The 25,099-nt window shown below is 39.6% G+C and overlaps 1 protein-coding gene across 3 annotated transcripts in view; it reads right to left on the bottom strand.

Annotated features, from left to right (window-relative positions):
• INPP5A (inositol polyphosphate-5-phosphatase A) overlaps window positions 1–25,099 on the bottom strand; it is a 158,951-nt gene that overhangs the window by 1,839 nt on the left and 132,013 nt on the right. For all 3 annotated transcript variants that reach the window (XM_021398212.1, XM_021398213.1, XM_021398214.1), the window contains exons 11-13: window positions 22,499–22,572; window positions 5,598–5,709; window positions 1,182–1,250 (exon numbers count right to left, since the gene is read on the bottom strand). In XM_021398212.1, the coding sequence (XP_021253887.1) occupies window positions 1,182–1,250; window positions 5,598–5,709; window positions 22,499–22,572 (255 nt within the window). The remainder of the gene's footprint in view (window positions 1–1,181; window positions 1,251–5,597; window positions 5,710–22,498; window positions 22,573–25,099) is intronic.

Raw genomic sequence — 25,099 nt, forward strand, 5'->3', positions numbered from 1 at the left:
AACCCTGTGGCTGGCAACAAAGCAGCGCAACCATTTCTTGGATTAACCTAACTAGGAAAAGCGCGAGAGCTATCGCAGCTCCTCTGCTCCCAGGGAGAGCCAAGGGACCATTTCTGCAGGCGCGGGTTCCCCTGCAACTCCCATCTATCATGGAATCAGCCCAGCTGAGCGCACCACGCTCACCCAAAATCCATGTCCAGTGCATCAGTGACAGAAGAAACAAATACGATCGTTTCTGCAGCGCCTGTGGTCAGCCACCGACACGCCAAACTTTCAATTTACTGCAGAAGTAGTAAACCTCTGTGTTTTACATGGGATTAGATGTTACTTAAGCGTGGTCTTAGGCAAAAAGTACTCTGTCTCTGAAGAACACTGACCATGACAGCAAATGTAAGTACACGTTTATCAGTTTGGATTTATCTGTCTATATGCATACACACATGTATTTACCCATTACCCACACAGAATGAACCATTCAGGAGCTTTAACACCACCTCTAGGACGCACACATCGTCCCTGTTGCGCAGCTTACGCTGTCTTGCAAGTTCCTAGCTGGCTTTTTTGAGAGTACTCCATCACAAAATTCTGCAGCTGCTATCCAAGTCCCCTCCTCCTGCCTGACCAGGTACTTGAAGGAAAGCAGGCACTCACTTTTTCTGCATTTCTACCTCAGCTTTTCATCTGGCATCCTCAGCAGAGCTGCCTGTAAAATCCCTTTCTTTTTCTTCACTGAAACAACTGCTGCTTACGATAGAATTCAGCATTCTTTTTTCTTACATGTTGCTTAAATATGGATCTGCCAATACGCTACTTTATCAATAACTGGTTATGCTCCAAATTAATTTAAATGATGTTTTGGAAGTGTTTTTGATAACCCGGTGAAAAAGATTATGTTTTACATGGATAGTCCTAAGTGTGCATACATTGGTTCCTTATTCATTTTGTATTGTATCATATTTTCCTTCCAGCATACACCATTGTACTCCTTATTTGATTTCATACAAGTATTTGCTCCATTTGCTGATTTTGGCTGAATTCAACTTTAAAACATTTCCACAGCTTTCAATTAAAATTATAAAGTTGAGAAATAGCTGACTTACACGTAAAACTACAAGAAACAAGTGCACACATTCTCCTCCCTAATAAAGAAGATAGAACAATAAAAAGTTTCACGGATTTACCTTGTGATCCCCCATGCAGACGTTTGGCCCGATGTGGTCATATATTACTATCTTCTCATCATTTTCTGACTGGTTTAAAAAACAAACAAACAACAACAAAACCACCAACAACAATAAACAAGAGCCGTCAGTTCAAGCAGCCTCCAAATTACAGAGACAGAAATATCGGAAGGGGTAACAGAAATAATTCTGAACAGTTGCTGAGTGAGGAGGCTTTCTGGAGCCACATGGTAAGGGGACAGAGTCACAGAACAGGGGATGTTAACTCAGTAACACATCTTTGCTCGGCTCTTCCAGAGAGAGACTGTGCAGAATGTACCTTTATGTTCAGTACCAACTGCAGCAATTTGTGCAATTTGTACACATAAATTAACTCATGAAATCACAGCACCTACTCCTTGCTTCTGGGGCCTTAAGAAATGTTAGTGACTAACATTGGGATGGATTAAATTAATCTTTCATTAGGTCTGCATTCAAACCTTCTGCCTGCGGAATGCAGCCAGCCCCACTGGCCCAGTTCTTTTCAAGAGCAGCACACAATTGCACAGAATTAGGTAGGATATCTATCTGCTGCTCTTTGAATCCAGTGCAATCCACGTTGCCTCACAGGATTATTTTATTTCCTCATACAGTTAATTTTAAATGTTCAGAGATAGAAATGAATTATTTACAGTTTAGGAATATAATCTTCTATCAGTTCTATGATATACATTCCTTCCTTTGAAAAAAGCATTAAGTGATTTTGAGAAAATCAGCAGTAAATGAAATATGACATTCCTCCAGTCTCCATTATGAATTGCTTTCATTTTGTTCTGTGTTGAACATTATCCTTATACACTTACACGCTGACTTCTTGAGCATTTGTAGTTTCATGCATAATAAAATGGGCTCATCTTTCAGCCATTTGCAAAGAAATGTAATTTTCAGAATGTTTTGCTTCTCTAGCACAATACTTCAGGAATAAATACAAACACATTGCCATACAAGATAATTTCTTATTATGCTAAACAGTTCCTACAAGCTAATTAAATTTGCAATCTGCACGCTCTGAAGTCTCTAATACAATCATAGATGTGCTTTAAACTACTTGGCAATACTAATTTATTTTGCATGAAACAGTCAGGACTTTCTCATCTGTAATCGGTCAGGTCTGACTGGGCAGTTACATTCTATAAACACCAGCATCTTGGACTATAAAGTTAAAACTGAATTATCTTTAATGCAGTAAGGAAGCTTAAGGTCAGATTTACTTTATAGCACGGTTGTCTGCCAAAAATATAAAAACATAACCTTCTGCATTGTATGCATGAGCCCTTCCAATATTTCAAGATCATAATGCCAGGAGCATCGGAAGTGGGGATACATTCATCAAAAGCGACTTGATAATTTACAAAGGCAGCATAAAATTGTGGATTTTCAACTGCATAATCTTTAGACAGATAAACAAATTACAGCAGTGCACAAGCAGAAACAATATACACTTGGCTGAGCATTCATTACTTCATGCTATCAGGCATCAACGCAGCTCCCTAGCAGTGGGCAACCTTTGGTGTTTTAGGGCTCAGGAGGCATAAAATAACATGATGGTGAGGTAACCGACCATAGCATGATAGATGATGTTGCATGAAAGCTGTTCACAGCCCCATGTCTGTACAATCTGTAATGCCTACTGTGTAGCAGAGCCCACTGTACAGCGTGGCAATTTGTGCATGCCGTCCTTTCTTTACATAGGATTAAAAGGCAGATTTACAATTTTTGTTCAAAATAAAGTATAGATTTGCCAAGACAGAAAAATAAATTCTCCATTTGCCTATAAGAATTAATACAGCAAAACAGTTACCCTCATGAGGATTTCCAATAGCTAATTACACAGACACACAAAATTTAAAAATTGATATACATTTAAATTTAAAGGATTTAGTATACTGTAATCAGTTAATTAAAATTTGCTTTTAGTTTCTTAACAGTTCCTTTCTAAGCTTCGAAGTGTAAGGTTCTGCAGTGAAATACATTCTCAGTGGCAAAGCAAATACTGATGGCTGCCTAACACCACAGAAATGAGTATTGTCATTTTGCTCTTTCCTCTGTCGGTTCAGCTTTCTTTCCTACTTAATATTTCCAGTAAATTTCATGAGCCACAATTACAGTTCATTTTTGAGCTGGATAAGCTAACTTCTTCCTTGGTATCAGCCCACGGAGTTAAACACCCATGCCAGTTTGCCTTCCTCCATATTTGCAACCTTGCATGCACGTTTCTGGAAATGTCCCAAACTGCATGCTAATTTGAAAATACAAAACTGTAGTGAAGAAAATAGCATGCAGTTTTAAAACGTAAGCTCTGAATGATGCAGCTGACTGGGTCTCTGTTCCATTGAGACCAAGAACTGGGTAACTGACCTCACAGCTACAAATGTCTTTAACGCTCTACCTTTGTTTTCTTTTGTTTAATTTTCTCCCATTATATCCAAGTTATACCCCCCAGATAATCTGAAAGAATTCCTTTCCCTCTGTACTGTTTACACTCTTCAAGCCTTTGTGTACACTTCTATCTCCTTATTCATAGTTTAAAAAAAAATCTTCCCTCATTGGCCACTCTTTCCATGGTTTTAATCCTTTGTTCTTGAGGAATTCCATGGGCGCCAAGTGCTATCTGTAATATTTTGGGTAGAGCCTCAATTTTTCCTATTCTATTTCGGTAGAAGAAGATCAAATAACATTGATTTTGACATTACTGTCCTTACTACAAAGCCTACATTCCTCTTGGCTTTATAATGGCTTTTCATTAAGTTCCATAATACATGCACTGTCTAAAATTTTAGGTGAAACTTCGAGATATCACGCAGACACTTATACATTAAAATGTGTGAGGCAGTGTGCTGGACTGAAATGTGAGTAGCTATGTAAAAATGTTCTCAGCCTTTCAGTGAGTTATATACTGCAAAGCAAACAGTCTAATCATGAGGTAAATAGCCCTGATGGGAGAGAGAACAGGAAGGTTATACACTTCAGGGAACCAAGTTTCAAGGGTTTAATTACTTTAAATGGAAAAAAAAAATTATATGCAAAGATTACTTCCTGTTAAACTGTACTGGTCATAGAGAAAAATACAGATAGACAGATGACTTTGGGCAATTTGGCATTTGTAAGTCTGCTAAGCATGCGACAGTCAAACAATCTGGTCAGCAAGGCAACCTCAGTGCAGCAGGGCTGAAAAGTCACAGCACATTCCTTTCTGCATGGCAGTTATGGCCACCGCTGGCACAGCAGGAAAGATCTCGCGCGGAGCAGAAAGGCATGGCTGAGATCTCCTCGTGCACTGATTTCCTGATGGGCTCAGGGTCTTTTAGTAACTGGCAGCATAACAGAACAGATCTCCATGTTCTTGCCATGACCAAGCACACAGGAAAAAACAGAAGCAGTGCAGGCTGGCACATGTAACTAGCTGATCTGGTTCAGTGTCTCTATGGAAAACAAGAGAGCAGGGCAAAGTAAAAGGGAGAGACAAAACAAGAGAATTGGAAGGCTCCTGAACTACAATTAGGTCATTTAACCTTGAATAGAGCATCACTAAGCTTAACTGACTTCTAGACACTGAAATCCTAAGAGTAACCATATATTCTAAAAATGCTGCAAAATAATATTTCTGAAACTCTAACAGAATGTCTAAATTTACACAAATTTAATTGGTGTACCACAGCTAGGAGCCTTTCTGCTGTAGGCTGTCTTCCCTCAGTGGACAGCGATAGCAGATTTGACCCATGTAGGGTCTGACATGTTCTTGGGAAATGCAGTTCTCATCATCAACAACAGAGGGAATCTAAATCTGCTACACTTTAACTCGGGAGCCTCAAACTCCTGACTTATCCTTCAATAACATTCTTCCTCAGTGGGAGCTGCTCCTGGCTGCTTCTGTCTGCCCCTGTGCTGAGTCCTTATTATGACAGTCCTGCTATTACCCTATACCCTATGTTGCTGCACAGGGGGCTCGATGGGGGACTGATGGAGGTTATTTATTTTTACATCGATTTATTTTTATTCTTTTTTTAAAACCACGCATGGCTTCCCAGTGTGGTTCAGAAATGCTGCAATAGGGCACTGACAAATGCAGCCCTGAAAAGCTCAGAAGCAGCATAGGAGAGGAAATCGTCAGTCAGCGTTGGAGCTCAGGCACCAAATGAAGCATTGTGAAAGCTTATGCTTTGGTAACTGTCAAAGGGTTAACTGGGACAAATCCATGTTCTCCAATGGGAAGCACTGGAGTTCAATATTGCTGTATATGCTGCCACCAGCTTAGTGAGGGTTTGCTCTGGTCAACTGAAAATTCAGGGCCAAGCAGAAAGGTATCAGCCCTACCTAACCTTGTTGAAGGAAAACGCAACACGAGAGAAAGCAGTGAAGCTGCAGATCCATACTTACTTTCAGAATGAGCTCCTTGGCTGAGTGGGACATCAGGATTCTGTCGCACCAGGCTGGACATCGTGTATTCATGTACTGCTTTCCCTGGCTGGAGTCCTCGCTGTATGGATAACTGCAAACACATTGCCATCACAACAGTCAGCAGCTTCCTACAAACATCCTGAAACTTCTGGCTCAAATGACAACACTCATTAAAAAATTTAATTGGCAAAAAAGCAGCTCTTTTGAACATTTCTCATTTGCCGCCTTCTTCCTCCTCCTTCTTCCTCATGTGCTCCATTTCTCTACAGTCATACTTTAGGCTAACATGTTAAGACACCCGCAATTTCAAAAATCTAATCTCATACATTGCATTTCGCATATGTGAGCGTCTAAAGACAGCAGACTGCATCTACGTGAAAGTACAAAAATCAGTTTAACAGTAACTCAAGTATTGAGTTGGCTGTTGGATTTGACCATGAAAAATGAATAGGCAGAAGATGTAGCAGGAAACTTAGGAAACAAATATTTGTCTCATGGGACTTCTTTGCATGATTCTCCCAGGGAGAGTTATTCAGGAATAATTCAACAGAAAACAGAGTTCACAGCACTGGGACCTTTGCAGCTATACAGAAAATTCACCTGTATGGATTCTCTAAGGCTGGCAGAAAGGAAGAAATCACAAGAAAGCAGGCCTTCAGAACGGAGCAATTAGCAATATTGTTTAAGAAAACGAAGCACAGGAAGTGAAATCAATGAAAGCAACCACACAAGATTCTGTAACATTGTATGGAACTGTGTTAACAAAAAGTCGTTTTTTTTTTAATAGAGACATTTGGAAGAGAAGCTGATAAAACAGAAGTTATGTCATTGGATCACTATAAATGTACTATGGGGTCTCCGGCACATTCCTTCTTAGCTTTAAGATGCAACACAGTGTTTATTTTGACCTACAGAACACCATAAAAGTTGACTCTGTTGATCTCAAGAGTACATGCCTGGGTGAGCCTAGGCTGAAATCATTGAAAACAATGGCGCTGGCAGCCTCTGGTTCAACTGTCAGGAGGCCGAGTCCAAAGCTTTCTTAGTGAGTGGATCTTATCCAAGTGTTCTCACTACTTTAACACGATAGACCTTTGAATTTGACGCTCACTGACTATGCTGTAAGGACCACTGTTTTCCCAGACCATTTCCAGAATGGCATGGGTAAGTAGCCAAAGGGGCTTGGAGGAAGTCCAGAGGGGCTGTGAAAGGCTCCATTTCTTGCGTATTGGACCCGAATCAGCTGAAGTCCAAACAAATGTATTTAAACAGAAACATTAAGCTGGTGCATATTATCTACAAATACATGTATGAATGTATTTAAAATAAAGATATTTGTATTTTATCCTGCTCGTGGTTGAATTCATAATGGAAATACTGAGGTTTTGAAGATACATGCGTTGAAATAACATTTCTGGGATGTAACCAAAGGGCTTGCATGCTTGAGGAGAAACTTATTTACCACCCTGCTTGGTGTGATGCTCTGAAACTGAGACATTTTGCTTTCTACCAAATAAGTTTACAAGCTACACTGCCATTAAAAAGATTAGCCATGGCAAACATCCAAGAAAAGCGTACTGAATGTATTGGAACAAACCAGTGATCTCAGTACCTTTTCCACCTCATCAAGCCTAACAAGACTCATTTTCAAAACATATTATGAGAATTCAATTTGCTGCTTCACTGACACACAGAAGTACAGCTTAGTTCTGAGTGTCTGTGAGATATTTTGATGATGTAATACTATTGGTAGTAGAAGCTCTTTGTCTGTAATTTAAGGGTTGACTTTTTCTGCTAACCCTTTTTTAGTTACTCAAGAATCCCATACAACTGAAGCGACTTTTTATGATAGAAGGTTTAAGAATCAATCTCATTTCAGACAATCCTTCCTTTCACAGCATTAAGTATATGGCTTTTAAAATATGATGCTCTGTACTTGGAACGATCTGTTACTGCTATGTTAGAGCATTTCATTCAAGAGGCTAAATTCTGTAAAATGGTGTTTATCAATTTGCTTTATTGATCTTCACATTTTCAAAGGGTGAAAACTTCTGCCTATTTTTCCAAGGTCTTTAGTGCTGATCACCCGGTCAAGAAAGTGTGGTCACTTACAAATATATTTGACCCATCAGCATTCCAATGGCTGGGGCAGAAATGAAGATAAATGCTGCAAAAGCTATCCAAACAAAATCATCTGTAGGTAATAATTTAATATGCTAGAATGAGGCAAGATCTTTTCATAAGCCAGCATCTATCCCTCAGGCTAGAAGTGTGACAGCATTCTGTCTTGACACACTCCAGTGATGAAGGCTTCTCTCTCCACATCACCTTATCTTTGTTTTGTGTCAGTCTCACTCCTGTGAAATGCTGACATAGATATAAAAAAGTTATCTAAATACACCCCTAAGAAGTAAGGAAAATTCTTTGCTTTCCATTTTCATGCTCCAGATGGGTCACGTACGCTTTGGAATAAGCAGGTTCTTTCTGTAGACTGGCTCAAAAAGTGACCGAAATGTGATTCCTGAAATTGCCAGGAGTGAATCTTTTTGCAGCTTGGCAGGTTTTCTGGACAGGACAGCTTAGATGATTATATGCACTTATCTCAGAGAGCTTTTTTTGCAAGTAAACACTCCATTAGAGGTTTCTGGAATAAGACTGTCATTGAATAAATATTCATGAAACATATTGCTGAATGTACAGTATTCCACAATAAAACTTTGCAAGTAATATACATTCCAGTACATGCCTCCATCATCCCATTCCATAGTTAAATGAACAGAGACATCAGAACACTGTGACTGCTTCCTGACTTCAGTCTTTTTCTTGTGAACTCTGAAGCTTTTCACTTGGTTGGAGCATTTATAAGGGCATTCTATGGATACTGTGCCATCTTACATGATTTTAGCTTTCTCACCAGCTGATGTGATTTAAAACCAGTCAATAAAAGCAATCAAAGGAGGAGACAGACAGATGCACGAGCGTCTCAGGAAACTCAGCTAATGATTCTGTGCTGCCCTAATAGAACGATATTGCAAAATACAAAGATACCAAAAAAACCACCTACCCAAAACCTCAAAGCTGCCACACACAATGGCACTAATTTTCAGTCTTGTACACAACATCTGTCACAAGAATGTAGCCCTTGGGTGTGCTCCTGGCACTTCCTGCAAAGACAAGTCTTCTGAGGTTGACAGGCTTGGGCCCACAACCACGAGGGCCGCACACTGAACAACTGGATAACTAACAATGGTGCATGTGGATCAGAAAAAGCAGGATATGAAGTCACAGCACTCACATTGCTTCATCTAATACAGCAATTGCCCAGTAAATACAGATTCAAAATGGCACTCAAAAAACTGGAAAATGTTTCTAATGACTTCATTGGGCTGACTGTGCTAATACGGTTCTGTTTGGCTATTAACTTTTCATTTTCTTTAGGGTGCCTTCACAATTCATCTCCACTCGTCCTTTTTTCAGCACTGTTTTCTTGCCTGCTTCTTTAAAATAGAGCATAAATAGTTACATTTAAATTCACGTGCGTGTAAGAAAAAAATAGAGCTTATTTTTTAATACAAAACTTCCAAAAGATATTCAGTGTAGAATTGTCTCCTACCAAGTACATTCTTATAGCTTTGCTTTCTCGGTATCTCCAGCTCCTTTTAACACAACCATTCCAGGCTGGTAAAGAGCTCACAGTTCTTGGTTAAAAACTCATTTAATAATTCAGCAGATTTTCTGATCTATGAAGTGTATAAAGAATAAAATAGATTTGATAAAAATATTTTTAAGGACTCTACACCAAATAGCCAAAAATTAAGAGCAACTTGCCAGGATTGGGTGTTATCAGTCTTGACGGTCAAAGTTGTGTGGTGGAGAAAAGGAAGAACCAGCTCTCTTGGCCCCATGGCTGTATGAAAGAATTTCTTTTTTTTTTTTTTTTCCCCCCCTTTCTCTAGCCTTCTGCCTTGTCTCATCTGTCTTGTGCTAAGTACAAAATAACATTGATTTTGATAATAGTGATTATGTAAAAATGATGGCATAACAGAAAAAGGCCTCTGGGTATCACTGAAGTACAAATGATAACTAGATACAATGCTAACACTTGTGTGTGCTATCTATAAGACTGGACACACTTCCTAATCTGAGCATTCGATATGTACTTAGTGGTTTTGCATGCAGTATATTCTATATACAAATGGACAAATGAGGAATCCCATATGAAATAACTTTTCTGCCCTGTTTAAAACAGTGGCGAAGTTGAAATTTAGGACCTTAACCACTGACATTAGTTGAATAGCTAGTAACAAAATTAGCTTGCTGTTGTCTATATATGCCAGCCAGCAGAGAGTTATGCAAAGTATCCTTTGACTGTTTATGCTTCTGGATGACACACAGACAGGTAGTTCTGGAGCTGGACCATCCATGCAAGTAGCTTAGATAATCTGTCTCTGATTGCTCTGGATTTATTTTTTCTCAAGATACTCCTCCTGGCCACTTTTCCACCTTATTTCACAAACTTCTACGCACTAATTAAAGCAGCACCTTTAATATAATGCAGAGTGTTGTCAAAACCTAACGGTACACTTCAAGGATTTGCAAACTAACTTTGTTAATTAGGAACAGGGTGTCAAATGAGCTACTGACATTACAGTTAATAAGGATGAGAGCTACTTGGCACCTGTTTGTGAAAATAAAACACGAAAAGTGTCAGTAATATTACTTCACTACTGCTGTTGACAGGTATTGTCAAAGATGATTGGACACCTTGACAAAAATACTTACTGCAGGGTGAAAAGTCTTCTGACATCATAAACCATCCTGTCAACAGTGCCTTACCTCGAAACACAAGCCAACAATACCATGTATATAAATGTCTCCTTAACTGGCATTTCCAGTCGGGAAAAATGCTCCTAATGAACTCTTCTCTTGTGCAAGAAAGGATAAAATGTGTTACCAAGATGGGTGAAGAGTACTTTCGAACAGGAAACAATTAACTCACTTTGGAGCATTATTACCTTTCAAAGCTGTCCATCACAAACAGTTCTGCTTCCCAGTTCAGTTTTGCTCATAGCAAACACCGTGAGTATGCCCTGACTCCAACAGAGCATTTTGGTGCCACTTTAGGCATCCTGTCTTCTGTGGTATAGACATTTTTGGTAGTGCTGTAGAAAGTGTGACAAAATCCACTAGGAAGCAATGGGGAAAAAAGCAAACTGTGTTGTATTTTCTTTCAGTATAATAAAGGTCATCCTGAAAAAACATGCACGCAATGTCAAGATCTATGTGCAGATATTTAGCCAAATTTTATCGTGTTTCAGGGATTGGAGAATAGCTCCTCTTCAAAGACCAACCATCCCCTGAATTGTTTCTAATACAAGATGTTTGAGATGGGATGGAATTATGAAGTACTAATGGGAATGGAGCTCTTTATGAGAAGAGCTGAGATACAGTTTTAATTTGGTCCATTTTATTTCTGAATTCAGAGATGAGTCCTTGCCTTTACTCAACCTTCTCTCAACTTTCAGTCTTTCTATTTACATGTGATATTAAGAGAGAACTTCAAAGACGAAAAATACCGAACACTTTTCATCAGAAAATGGTTCACTACTTTATTTACCTTTAGGTCTGCTCTGCTTTCAGGTTGTCTGAGATGATTTTACAAGGAACAAGGACTGTGCAAGACTGCCAGTTGAAGCTTTGAGCACTTTCAAAGTTGTAAGGCCAAACATAAAAATAAATAAAAATTATACTTTTAATTGACAAGGTCCCATTTCAGCATTAATTTGTGTTGGTACGTGAGCAAGACCTCAATAAAATGTCATCTGACCAAAGTATGACATCTAAGAATCAGCATATGCCATTGCTAACTTTTGTCTGCTGCCAGATTATTGGTTTCTTCCCCCCAAATCAAACTGCCACTTTTATATTTTCCTGAATCTGAGAGATTTGGGTTCCCTAGGCCTTTCCCCAACAAATGACCCCATGTAATTTATCTTCATATGCTCATCGTAGGAGCAGACAGTTAAAGCTTAGCCATGAAACACATCAGTGTTTGAATTAAATTAACTGTTCACGTGTACCAAAATACTAATAAGCCTTCATGATGCTCTGCCGAGCTAACTGGCCATGATATGCATCTCACTTAAGCCAAATCAGGAGGGTAAACAGAGTCCTGCAAACACAGTAGTTTAAGTACAATGTGTTAAACAGCTGCTACTTGCAAATGCTACACTAACACCATGGTGATGAAACCAACAATCAGAGTCAAAGGTGACAATAAAAAGGGAGGTCACCAGGGCAATCCAGTAGCAAAGGGTAAGATGGGTAAACAGGACTCAAGCCATAACTCCAGGCTCAACACAAAGCAGGAAGGTTAACAACACAATGCTTTTCTCTGAATCTTGTTTTATGGATTTATGCTGAGCATATTGCTTTTTCCAGATAATGAGCTGCTTTGGAAAATCATGCTGTTGTAATACATGTAAATAATACGATTCAATTAATATTTCTGTTTCATTAGTCTAACTCTGGACTTCTTCCAGCAAAAGCGAAAAAGAAACCCAGAGTTTCTTCCTTTTTCTTTTTTCCAGTGAGAAACAACTGGGCATGTCTCTTTCTGCTCCCACAGAGAAAATCCCTCCTTGCTGATTACAAACATTCCACTGCAAAACCACAGTGATTACACAAACATGCGTTACTTCTTGCACCATTCCACCTGTTGTCTCAGTGCATGCCCCTCTGCAGGGTGTTTAGCCTGCTGAAGGCTGACAGACCAACGCACGGCTAACAGCAACCGATACTGCTGCTGCTCAACAAAGAGCGTCACGGAGCAGCCCAGCCAACACAAATGGATCATTCAGCAATATTGATACCTCAGTGAGTGGACAATGAGTGACGTGCTCTATTGCTTTAATAACAACAAAGCTGTACTCCGCGAAATGTCTGTGATATCTCTACTATTACAAGTGGATACAAATAATGATGAATGATGTTGGCCTGTTGGAAATGACCCAACATGGGCTCGTTCCAGCAGAACAGTCTGATGTCACTGTATGTGACTGTGACTGAGCTAAATCTTTTCTCCAGGAGCTTGCCTGACTTAGGCTAAATTACTTCTGTGCAATACTTACACAAATTCTAATACAGCAGACAAAAATTAACGCAAAGCTGGACAACAGGTAGGAAGGAGCTCGGGTTCCAAAAGACCAGGCTTTTCAACAGCACTTTCAGACCTCAGCATGATGCATTAGTGGTAAAAAGACTACAATTAATGACCTGGCTAACAGCAAAGAGCATAACCTTTTCAGAACTTACTCTATGTTCCCACCGAAGCACCGTTTGTAATCCTCATACATGGAATACAGTAATATTCAATGCTTGAAACTTTTTGACTATACTTATTTTCCTCTCTATTTTCTTTTGCCACAATTCCTTAAAACAAAGAGAACTGCATACTTGGCAACTCGATCCAGTTCCTCACAAATTAAAAAAAATAATTCTATTTTAGTTTGGAAATTAAGTGAGGATGACAGTGAGAGCTGAACTGGTTTAATCTGAAGAGAGAAATGGGGATAAGAGCTGTTTGAAAAGCGTTACAGTGGTTAAATGATCACTGATCTAGAGTAAATGGCAGCTGTCCTTTCAGCCTCCAGCTGGAAGCAGTTTCTGTGCTCTGCTCTCATATGCCGGAAGAACCTCGACAGCTACACAAGATCCTGTGGCAATTTGCTCCTTAGGGCCTAAGGAATCCACTGATGACATAAGATAACTGACTGATACCTGGCAGGTATTTTACTTCTCATGAACGAATATGAAGCATTTCTATTTGGCAAAAAATGCAGAAATACTTCTTAATTGGCAGAAAAATTATGCACTATGAAAGTAACTGATACAGCAAGGATAAAAATCAGTTTAACAGATGTTCATCTATTCGGGTGCCTAATTCTCCCTCCTCCCTTCCCTCCTCTAAGGAAACAGGACCCAGAAGCATTACACAGGTCATGTTCTATGCAATGGCATCCTGTTTGCTACCTGAGTTCTGTACCCATAGCTGTCTTATATGCTTTGAATACATACAAGGCAACTGGGGAGGACAGTGGCAAGTAGAGGAGTCCATCAAAATCTGAACCATGACCTTGCCTTCTCATTTCCCACAAAAGGGCAACATCTGGAATATGTACAATGGCACCAAGTGGGTTCAGTACAAAAGGCAGAACTGTTCTTCGGACTCTCTTCTGAAGGACAGGAACAAGTGCGTGCCTTTAAGAATAGCTTTGCTACCCGCAGAACAGACCAGCTCACTCTCCTGTCAGACTAGACCAGGAAAAACCTATGTATCATTGTGCAACCTGCTAGAATAAAAAAAAAAAAGGTCATAGGACAAAACGCAAGGATAGAAAACAAATAGATTATTGACTAAATAGGAATCTGGAAGAATAAAGTACAAGAGTCAAAGAGAATTCCAAAAGAGAAACACAATAGCAAGAGCAAATGAGATTCAGCCTATCTCCTGGCAAGAGGTGACAAAGCCAAGATATTGCCACTGCAGAGGGTCTGCTATAGAAAAGCATCATGAAGAGGATATCTAAAACACAAACATATGTCCAGCCAGTAAATTACATGACAGCCTAATGCAACAACAAACAAGAATAGGCCACTTTAAGAGAATGATTAATACATAAGATTATTGTGCATGCAGGCTTATCGGAAAGCAAACCTTGTAGGTGGGTGTGAACCCTTGCTAAAGTCAGCTCCTATCTTTGCTATACAACAGCTACAAGAATAATTATAATAATTAATGGAGAGCAGTGATAAAGTTAACAATTGCCCACCTGTATACTGACTGACCACGACGTTGTTTCTTCTTTTTTCACACCTACTGCTTTCTGCAATGATTGCTGACTACTACAAACCTTTTTCCAGCCTCATGCTGGGCTTGCTGTTTGCTCACAGCCTGGCTGTTCCACCTGTGACTGACAGCACTCACTGAGTTTAAAATTCTGCATTGTATTTCATCTCCAATGGCTAAGGTTGCTATGGGCGACATTAGATTACACAGGGTAATGAGATGAAAACATGAATATTCACCATATAAAGAAAAGGTCTCAAATTATAGGTATGGATGGATAATGTCTGAAAAATTATCTGTTAGCAGGACTCTCCTTGTTCTGTGTAAAGATAGCACACTTGCAATGCAGCCTGTGATTTTTTATTAAGCAGTGATTCCTTTTACAGTTTGCTTTTGCTCTTGGCATATTTCAAGAGGATGGAGTAAGGATTTGCCGTGGCTGAAGGCAGAGTGGCTTGTTACTGTTCTTATTCTCACTCCAAGGGCAGAGAAATGACGAAAGGGATGAGCTTTGAACAGGCTAATCTCTTGGCTGGGAGATGAAGAACTGACTGGCTGCTTTCCCCACTGGCTGGGAGTGCTACACTCGTGGACATCGCTCCCTTGGCAGTGCCTGGTGATACTGACTGTGATGTGCAGGAACGTGCTGGGATCCCCTGGGCAGGGGCTGCTGACCTGGGGCACAGTGGCCTCAGCACACAGAGGCTGAACCTGCAGGTCAAGACTTCTTCCTCAGAATTTCATTCACTGCATCACTAGCATGCGTCTTTGTCATGTATGGCTTACACGGGATGGTAGGCTCATACATGGAGAATTAAAAAGAACTCAGAATTTAAGAGGAATTTAGAAAAAATGTCTAGCTATCAAGTGCCAAGCTGAACAGATCAGAGGTAACTGAAAGCCTTGGAAGTGGAGGAGATGCTGCAAGGGCTGCGCTCAGGGCTTAGTTCTGGGTATTTCTGAGGAGACAATGCCTGACCACCACAGGGTGGGTGGAAGAACTAACATACCATCAAGCAGGCATATAGTCGGAAACTAAACTATACTTCTGGACTGGGGAGAAAGAAAAATGTTCTTTTTCAGTTCCCCAAATATGCCTGCAGAAATGCTGTTTTTAGTTGTGACTGGTAGGAGACTGCAGAGGTCGCATTGGAAACCTTCCCATATACAAAGTGGATGGGGAAAAGGCTCCTGGAGTTAACGCTCACTAACACGGTCCACCAAGACCCTGTGAAAACCCACCTGAATATTAACTATCAGGAATGTATTGCATTGCCTTAATACTGCTGATATGGCAACTACAACTTCTGTTTAGAACTATTATATACTCTAATTCTAAATTCTCACAGAAGTATTACTAGAATTATACATTATATGTGCTGCAATCCATACCTATCAAAGTTACTGTATAGTTAAAATATTGATGTATTTGTAAAATTCAACAAATTCCACTTCCATGCTCCTTAGCAGTTTGAAAACTTTAAAGTGAACTACTTTTTTAAGGGGGTAGAAAGAGAGTCAAACAGTGGATTATATATAAAAAAAGGCAATTCTGAAAATCCTCATCCACGTGTCATCAGCTGCATGAATGCTCTCATCTACAGTCCTTGCATTGTTTCTCAAATCTGTCCAGTGATTGCATGCTCCGAAATGCTCTGAGAGCAGAGCTTATCTCCATCCTACCACCTCCAGGGGGGTGGCTGGCCATGGGGCAACAGCACTGCCTGCATTTGTACGCTTATGCTCCCCTGAAAAATAGCTTTTCAAAATATAAAACTGACTGTCCTGGCTTTCAGCGATTATTGCCTGAACTCTAGATTTATATTAACTTGCTGCACTGTGTTTTAATGCAGCCTTCCACAACAGTCAATCTAACACACCTTCTCACAGACGGTTAAACTAAGATAGGTCCTCATTCAAGGCACCAAACAGCATGGAAGATTTGCATGAGCTTGTCATGGAGGGGATCAGCTCAGGTTCAGTCATCTTTTAAGCACCAAATAGTGAAGGGCAGCTGTGAAGCAGTGCTCTTTTTCCATGGCTGTCCAGACTTAGCAAACAGAGCAATGTGGGGCAAGAGTTCTCTGGTGTTTTAGCTTCTTGAAAGAGTTGTCTATACTAGCTCTTAGAGACAAGCAAGAAGTCAGTAGTTCAAAAAGATTGAAATTATTTAAGAACAGTCTAGACTCAGAGCACAGGATCCCTATTCTCTATAGAATTAAAAAGCAAGTTTTTATTTGATAATTATTATGACATTGAAATTTTATTTTCAGGAACCATTAGCTCTGTGACTGAAAATAGGAAAGAAATAATATAAAATTAAGTTTATAAAAGCTGTTATTAAAAAGCACGATTGAACAGTAGATGGAAATGCATAAAGACCTCCTTCTTTGGCCAAGATCTGTAAATAATGATTCCTGAGATGCTTTTTCTGTCTTACAAGTGGTAGGAGTTCAGTGCTCTTGCTGAGTATTGAATGCAGTTTACAGTCAACTGAGAAGAGATGGAAAGGAGCTTTGGAAAGGCACACTGCAAATGACTTTTGCAGAGCATAATAAACTCAACAAAAAAAGCCTATCTAAACTATCAACACAGCAGAGGAGAACAAAACACCACAGGAATATCACAACACATCTTCACTTCACTATCACTTTGTTAGAAAATTACTGAAGAAGTTAACATTTTTATTACTGCTTATATTGAAATGCTATCTTAGCGTGATGAAGACCTGGAAAAGAGAAGAATTGACAACCAAATGATTCTAGGTCCCCCAAGAAGTTTTTTTTTTTAAATAGTCAAATTGCAGTTTTTCATACTGTAAATGATGCATGTCTCCCCTAAACCCCATAGAGTGAGAGTGGTAACTTGTACTCCACATTCCTGTGAAGTCTCATGGAAGGGCAGTTTCCCTAGCATTTAGGAATTCTGAAAACATTTGCCAACATATTAAGGCTCTATAACAGTCCCCGCTGCCCAAACCAGCCTTGCTGCACCTCACTCATGTCCCCAGGAGCGCCCGTCCTGCGCCCTGCACCTCACATCCAGTGGGAATGCAGGCACAGGCCCAGAGCAGTGCAGCTCCAGGGCCGCCACTCACAGGGCAAAGCCAAATTCCTCGCAGGGGTGAGCAGTGCCCTGGCCTGTCACACCTGCAGTGATGGATGGCTTCTGAAGCACAACTGCTGTCAATTTGCCACCTGCCTTGCGCTCCTCACAGTGAAGCATGGGGTACGAGGATGCCGCCCCTTTAGCACCTCGACATCTCCTCGTGGTGCTGAGGCTCAGAGCCTGACTCTTCCAGATGGGAACCAGTAAACAGCACAGCACCATGATGCAAGGCACGACTGACAGTGCTTGATGAGCAGGTATTCATTCATTTTCAGAATGAATACGAACATTCTGGACAATGGCTTGCTTATACGAAGGTTCATCTAAAGAGCAAAACGCTGCGATTTCATTTAAAAGACATTCTTTTCAGTATTTAAGTATATCCCTACACAACTGCCATGGCTTCAGCCGAAATTCAGGAGTAGGGGCAGAGAAATTAACTGTAAAAGAAGCCTATACAGCTCAGCGCCTGATGGTGCTGCTGAAAGAAGCAGGAATGAGGACTAGTGCATGAGAACTCAGGATCGGGTTCATTGCCTGTTTCTCACCGCAAGCACTGCTCAGAGCTAACTGAACTCAAGGCTTTCCTCTGGAAGAAACACATTCCCTCCTGTGCATTCACCATAATGCCTGGCACCATGAAATGGAGTTTTCTTATTATTTTAATCAGAATTTTGCTAATTTTTATGCTGTAAAGCCAGTGATTTTCAGTCAAAACAAAGCCCTCTTATGAAGAAAGGGGACTGGCTGTCCATCAGTGGATACACCACCTCCCCAGCTAGCATCAGCCTGGAGATCAGAACCAAGACATGTAATGCTGAAGGCAGCATGGTAAGGAAACAGGGTAAAAGAGGGGTCAGCAATAACACAGCATGTTTGTACCTAGCTGTGCTTATACATGAGGTATCTGGATTGTGTGTAATGCTGCTCTAGGAATGAAGTGAACACAAAACCACAAAAACTGCTCAGGCTGAAGTTTTGGCCCTGATGAAGTTGACCATGAAAGTACCACTGACTCAAGAGGACTAAAGCTCTCCACAGCAGGCCAGCAACAGCAGTGCATCAATACAATCTCATGATAAAATCCAGAAAATAAAGCAGGTTATGCTTATAAAATATGAATTTATAACTTAGTCTGCTGCAACTCAAAGCAATGTGACATTTTCCATTTATCTGAAGTGTACACTGAATCTCAAACATGCTTTTTGAGAGAAATGTGTAAAGAATAGAACCCCACCCCCAACACTGAATATTGTGTTTATATATATTGTATCAAAAAAAAACAGTATAGCTTAGTCGTTAACTACAATAGCTGTAATAACTATTCTAACTTGGATTCACCAAAACATAGTAAAGTACGAATATTAACTGTCTGAACTAAGAAACACAGTGTAAGCAAACCACCACTGACTTAAAAGAGAAATACAAAGTAGAAGGAGAATGGTAGAATGGAATTTTTCATCTCATAAGTTCATTTCATAAGTTTTTGCTCAACTTCATAAATCCCAAGCTTCTCTATTTAAGCATTTGCTATTACGAAAGCTAACATGGACTTGCTAACTAAAACAAATTCTGGAATACTGCCTTAAGGCTATCATTACAATTGTTTACAGCTTCCTTCTAAATTCAAATACTCACTTATTAAGCCCATAGTCCTAACACAAAAAGTGACTTTAGATCTCTCTCTCTCTCTCCTTCCAGTGAAAAATCCTTTTGTTGTTGCATTTGCAGAACCAGATGATGTATCATACACTTTGTAGCTAAGAATTCCATGAAGTTTAAAGTACTTTAAGTATACAGTACTTTTCACATCCTCCTTTGGTTAAAATGCAGTATGACTGGATGTATGACAAATACCCTATATATTAAGCTTATATTTACAAACAGTAAATAAAATGGCCAAGTAATAAGAAGCTACAGATATTTCTTTTTCTCAGAAGAAAAAGTGACAAAAAATGCAGGGGAAACAGATGGCAAATCAAACAAAGAAATACAGGCTGTATTATTCCTTTCTAGGTTATAAAGAAAAACACACAGCTTTTTGCCCATTTAAAAGATTAGAATTTATGGTTAATAGCAGATAGGGGTAATTATTTCAACAGAAAAAAAATAAATCATGGTATTTCTACCGGGAAAATCAATGTGCTTTATTTCATGAACAAAAATAGGACACTGATTGCAGAAACTCTATAGCAACAGTGAATCCAACTCTGCAGTACTTTGCTTAGGTGAAACTTCTCATTGCCCCTGGTGGCCGTGCAAGGATTACAAAATGGAAAGCAGGATGCCTTTGTCTTATGGTCCGGAACACTAGGAGGGATGGGTGAGAAAAAGCACCCTAAAGCTGATCTGTTCTGTGTATAGGCGTGAGGTTAGCCTGTTGGTTTTACATCTTATATTTTTAGCAATATTCTCACATTAGATTTCAATCACTTCTCTACTTAAATTCAAAGTAATTTACTCTTATATTAGCCCAGTGTTAGCACCTCATCCATGTCAAAAAGAGAAGTACCAGCTTTCAGCATGAAACTCCTTACTTATTATTACATGAAGCAGACAGAGTATCAGGCAAAGATACATATTTATCCCCTCACTGATGCTGTTGGCACAGCTGAGAACAGCAGCTGCAGGGCTGGTTCACCATGGGCCTTTGGAAGCTGAGGAAGGGTTTGCTGCACGCCTCCTCGGGCTCCTAGCCCATTCTCAGAGCTCACAGACTTGGATGTGAAAATGCCGGAGTGAAGGAGCTGTGGCCTACACAGAGCCACCTGGGCCTGTGCCCCTACTGCTGCGACACGACATGGCGACCGCTGAGCAGGAGCACTGGCTATAACTCTTTGCCCTGCACTGTTCATGGAGAGCTCCCCTGCCCTGGCTCCAACTGGATGTGACGGGCAGGAAGGCTCATCTTATTTGTCCACAGCCTCAGAGGGAAGGGCCCTTGACAACTGCAAGGAAAATCCCGGATTGTTCACAGACTGGCTGTAGTTTGCAAAAAATCTAGCTGCTAGAATAATAACATACATCTCTAATGAGATTTGAATGTATTTGTGAAAAGAAATATTTTGAAGGTTCAGAGTTTGGCCAAATGTTCACATCATTTCACAGGAAGTTCAGAAGTACAACTTAGGTACAAAGACTTACACCAAATTCCTGATTTCTGCTCTAGAGCAGAATGACAGCAAACTGCACTGGCTGAAAGGTCTGAAGAACCTGCAAACCATTCACGCAATAATGTATTTTTGCCAGGCCTTGCCCTCATTTTAGCTGAAAGATTTGCCTGGACTTGCATTTTGCTTGCAAATTACTATACTGTCTTTGTTTGTTTTATTCTCATTCTGAGGTAGAAAATCTAAAGCAAACATTGGCAAAACCATAAATTCGCGAAAAAAATAAAATAAGCCTGAACACCACCACTCCCATCCCCAACAGGTCAGGAAGCAGCAAAGCAGGCACAGCTAACCCAGAACTTTAAAAGTAAGAACGTTCTCAGTCTTGACCAGGCTGTTTGCATACAAGTGCCATGTTATTTGCGCTTGGAGGCCCAAAACTTAATTTGGGACTTCCTACGAGCTGGACTCTGAGATGTATGATCTCAGTTCATAGAAGTGAACGTACATTTCTTTCATCACACATCACTAGTGAAACTGTTCTAAAGTAGCCAATGAAAATGAAAGCACTTAATCTTCATTTTAGAAAAAGACTATGTTAGTGAAGTCCAGTCAAAGTATTTCTGGTAAAAAAATGTTTATCTTTTTTCCCCTCGCTTCCTTTTACCCCCAACAAATACACAACTAATGAAATATAGTCCACGATACACACACTGCTGGTCTTCTGTTATCAGAATCAATAAGAACAATTTAGAGCAGTGGTAACCTCTCTATGCATACTTCCATTGTCCCATGGGATCAATATAATTCAGTATCACAGCTGGCTGGTGAAAAATAATGAGATTATGATAACAAAAAGGCAAGCTTTTCAAATTTTATTCGTTGTGTATGCTAAAACATTACACCTTTCAGTCTGCTTCTGAAGAAGCAAACAAATTTTTAAGAATGTTGTATTTCGTATACAGATACGCACATATATATATGTAAAGTATATAAAAGTAGTTTATATATCTACATCTACAGTGATTTCTCGTAAATGACTTTATTCTTTACTAATACAGCATTTATTTCCTGTAAAAATAACTGCAAGATTTGACTTCTTCATACTTAGAAAGGGGCTATACATATTTAAAAATGTATCTTTTTTTCAGACTTCTTCCCTGAAGAGAACTGCCATTTGCAAAAGTCTTGGTTTTGTTTGATAGCAGTACTTGTGTATTCATGGCTAAAATTCATCTAAGGGTGCACATCAGATTAAAATGCATGCATGTATATTAAAAAAAAAGCAAAATTCTCCTAATAGCCTTCATAGTTACATAACACGTTCACTGAAACTGAAAAACCAGAAACTAAGTTCCCGGTCTCTTTCCTGCTACTACTCCTGGAGCCCATCGTGAGCAATGGCATTAAGCTATACATCTCCAATTATTCAAGCTTACTTCCAGGGAGGGTCACTTGCTATCCAGTTGTCAACAGCTGGAGGCAAAGACTGCTGTGGCTGCAATCAAGTATCTCAACAGACCATCTGGCTTTAGTAGCTCCGCTTAGCACAGAATCAAGTAAGGTCTATGTTAAAAGCAGCTATAAAATACAGTATCAGCTCAATCCAAACTATGAGCTATTGAGCACTGTTTATGTAGTAATCGAGGGGATGCAGGAAGACTGTGTGCATTTACAAAGGGAATGAAGATCATTATCACTTCTACAGTAAGTACAGTAACACTCATATTTAACTACTACACTGCTAACAGTTATGCTTTACCCAGCTCACTAGTTAAATAAATGTTAAAATAGTTAAAATATATGAAACTTACCTGGGAGGAAATGAGATGTCCAGTTCATACAATCTGTCCTTAAAGACTGACAGCTCTCTGTCAAATTCTAAAAGCTACAAAAGATAGAAACAAATGCATTCACTCTTCAGTGTTGAACTGAAGCAATCTGAAAACACTACATTGTATGTAACAAAACAAACAGAGACTGATTACACAGCTTGAGCTATGCTCCTCAGATAACAGTTTTCAAAACTTAGTGCAAAATACCGAATACTATTCTGATATATAGAAAGTTAATTGAGAAAAGTGTACAAAACGTTCTTTTTCATCTCAGTGAAACACACAACACTGGCTCTTTACATCAGTGACTTATATGTGCACTTAGCATGTCAAGATGGCAAATTAGAAAAAAAATTATTAGCAATCTTTTCAGAGATAAACCAGGCAAGCATTAAAAGAGTACAGCAAACTGATATGCTAATCAGCCCACAAAAATGCCGGCAGAAGTATCATATTACTTTATATTATCTGTAGCTCAGATAAGAAGGTACAATAAACACGAGGATGTGCAAATCACTCTTCCTAAGCAAAGACAAGCAGCATTTTTGTACACTAATTTTGGGTGGTGCATGTCAGATAGCAGAAAAAAGGAAATGTGACAACAGGTAAAATGTGTTCCCAGGAAGCAGGCAAGATGTAGTACTGGAAGCAGATATTTAACAGACTCATACGCCTAGAGTTAATATCCCGTATAAATATTAGTCCTTGCCAAATCTGTTTTCCCTTGACCACAATGAAGAAAATAAATGTCTGTAGTCTTTTGTTCATAAACACAAACCCACTCATAACAAGTCAATGATAATAGTCTGTGCTAAACCATTAACTGTTCTGATGAACACAAGCGACCTTATTTCAGAACCACGGCTGGTGTTAAGTCTGATGTCCGAGTGAATAAGAGTTAAACAAAAAGCTCATCATCTGCAGCGTTACCGGCCGTCGTTCCAAGTGTCACTTTCTATTTTGACAAGCATATCATCAAAACAGTATCCTGTACGATGGGGCGTGTTTGTCCACTGTTCATTAATCACGTTCCATCTCACAGCTGTGCTGATACCATTGTATGAATAGCAGAGGTTCCCAAAGAAATTAGATTGTGTCCCTCTTTCCCCTCTGCCACCTCATAAATCATTCCTGAAACGTGCAATTAGCAGCTACTTGTACACATTAATTATCTGTGTGAAGGGCAGCTACCTGAACCACCTGCACTGCTGATTAGCTACCACTCCATGGCCCACCCGGGTTCTCCCACTTCTAGTTGCTGTGCTGTTTTACATACACACTTCTACATATGGGTACAAAATAACGGGCAGCATCCCCTATTTTACTGCATCTGACACTAAGCTCTGAGATGGAATGCTGGCAAAGACTTTGCAATACAAATTAACTGCAGTTATTTGTATAATTTTAACACCCCTCAAACCCCACTATTTAAGAGTTTGGACAAACACGATAGAGTATCCGGAAATTTGCATCTCCTGTACCTGTCTATTTAGTAATAAGTTCAGCCCTAGAAAGGTTGGGATGGTTCAGTCATTACTTTACAATGCAATCTCAGTACACTTAAGGAAAAAATGATTCCTCATGCATGCTTCCAGACTGTGATCCTTAAATTAAGTCCGTACAGACAGACGTGTAGCCACTACATATACATACAAGCTGGCTGTGAAAACTAATGTTCATATCCTTTTTCTATTCCACATTTCCCCACTTGTTTAGTTATCTGTCCAACATGAACCTGGCATAAGAAAAAAAATCTACCATCCCCACTAAAAACTGTTATTTGAAGCACATAGCTATTGATGTAATACAAATACATTTTTTTCTGCTCTTTCCAAGTAAAAAGATCAGAGCAGGAAGGTGGAAGCATCAGGAAAAAGAAGGCTATTTCTGAAGCGTGAAAATGGCAAGAACTGAATAAAAGAACAATGATCCATAGAACACAATCGTACAAATTACTCATGAGAATTCCAAGGGCTAGGGACGGTAAATGCAAGCATTGTCCTCTCATGCCAAGTCACACTTGCAAAATTTTAAATATTCATACTGTTTTTGCTATGATTATATTTGCAAATTAAATGAAGGCCAGCATTCAGAGGACTGAGTGTTCAAACATGCACCATCATTCAGAAAGTTTCTGATGTGTTTATTTGCTGCAGTTGCTTGTTTAGTTGTGCTGTGCTATGCAAATGAGCTGCTGACACTGGTGATGAAGTGGACAGATAACAGCAACAGGACTGCACTGTGTGCTGCACTCATCAGGTCCCCGAGTTTTCCCAGGTAAAAGGAGATAACTGAACCGCTAACAACAAAGTCAAAAACTCATGATGACCTAGCTGAGTGCCTAAGCCCAACTGGCTGCCCAGAAGCATATATAAAGGAAAGTTGTTCTTTGTTGGCAATGCATCCTCACATGTAAAACAGATATCTATTTTGACTGGAGTGGATTATTCGAAAAAAATTTGTATTTCTTGCTGTATTTGAATAATTGCTTAATTTTAACAAAGCATTTATTCTTCCCTAGATATTAAGTGACTAAGTTACCGTATCTGTAACCACCTGAACAAACATGCCCACAAATCA

This window comes from Numida meleagris, chromosome 5 (genome assembly GCF_002078875.1).
Source record: "Numida meleagris isolate 19003 breed g44 Domestic line chromosome 5, NumMel1.0, whole genome shotgun sequence".
NCBI classification, from domain to species: Eukaryota; Metazoa; Chordata; class Aves; order Galliformes; family Numididae; genus Numida; species Numida meleagris.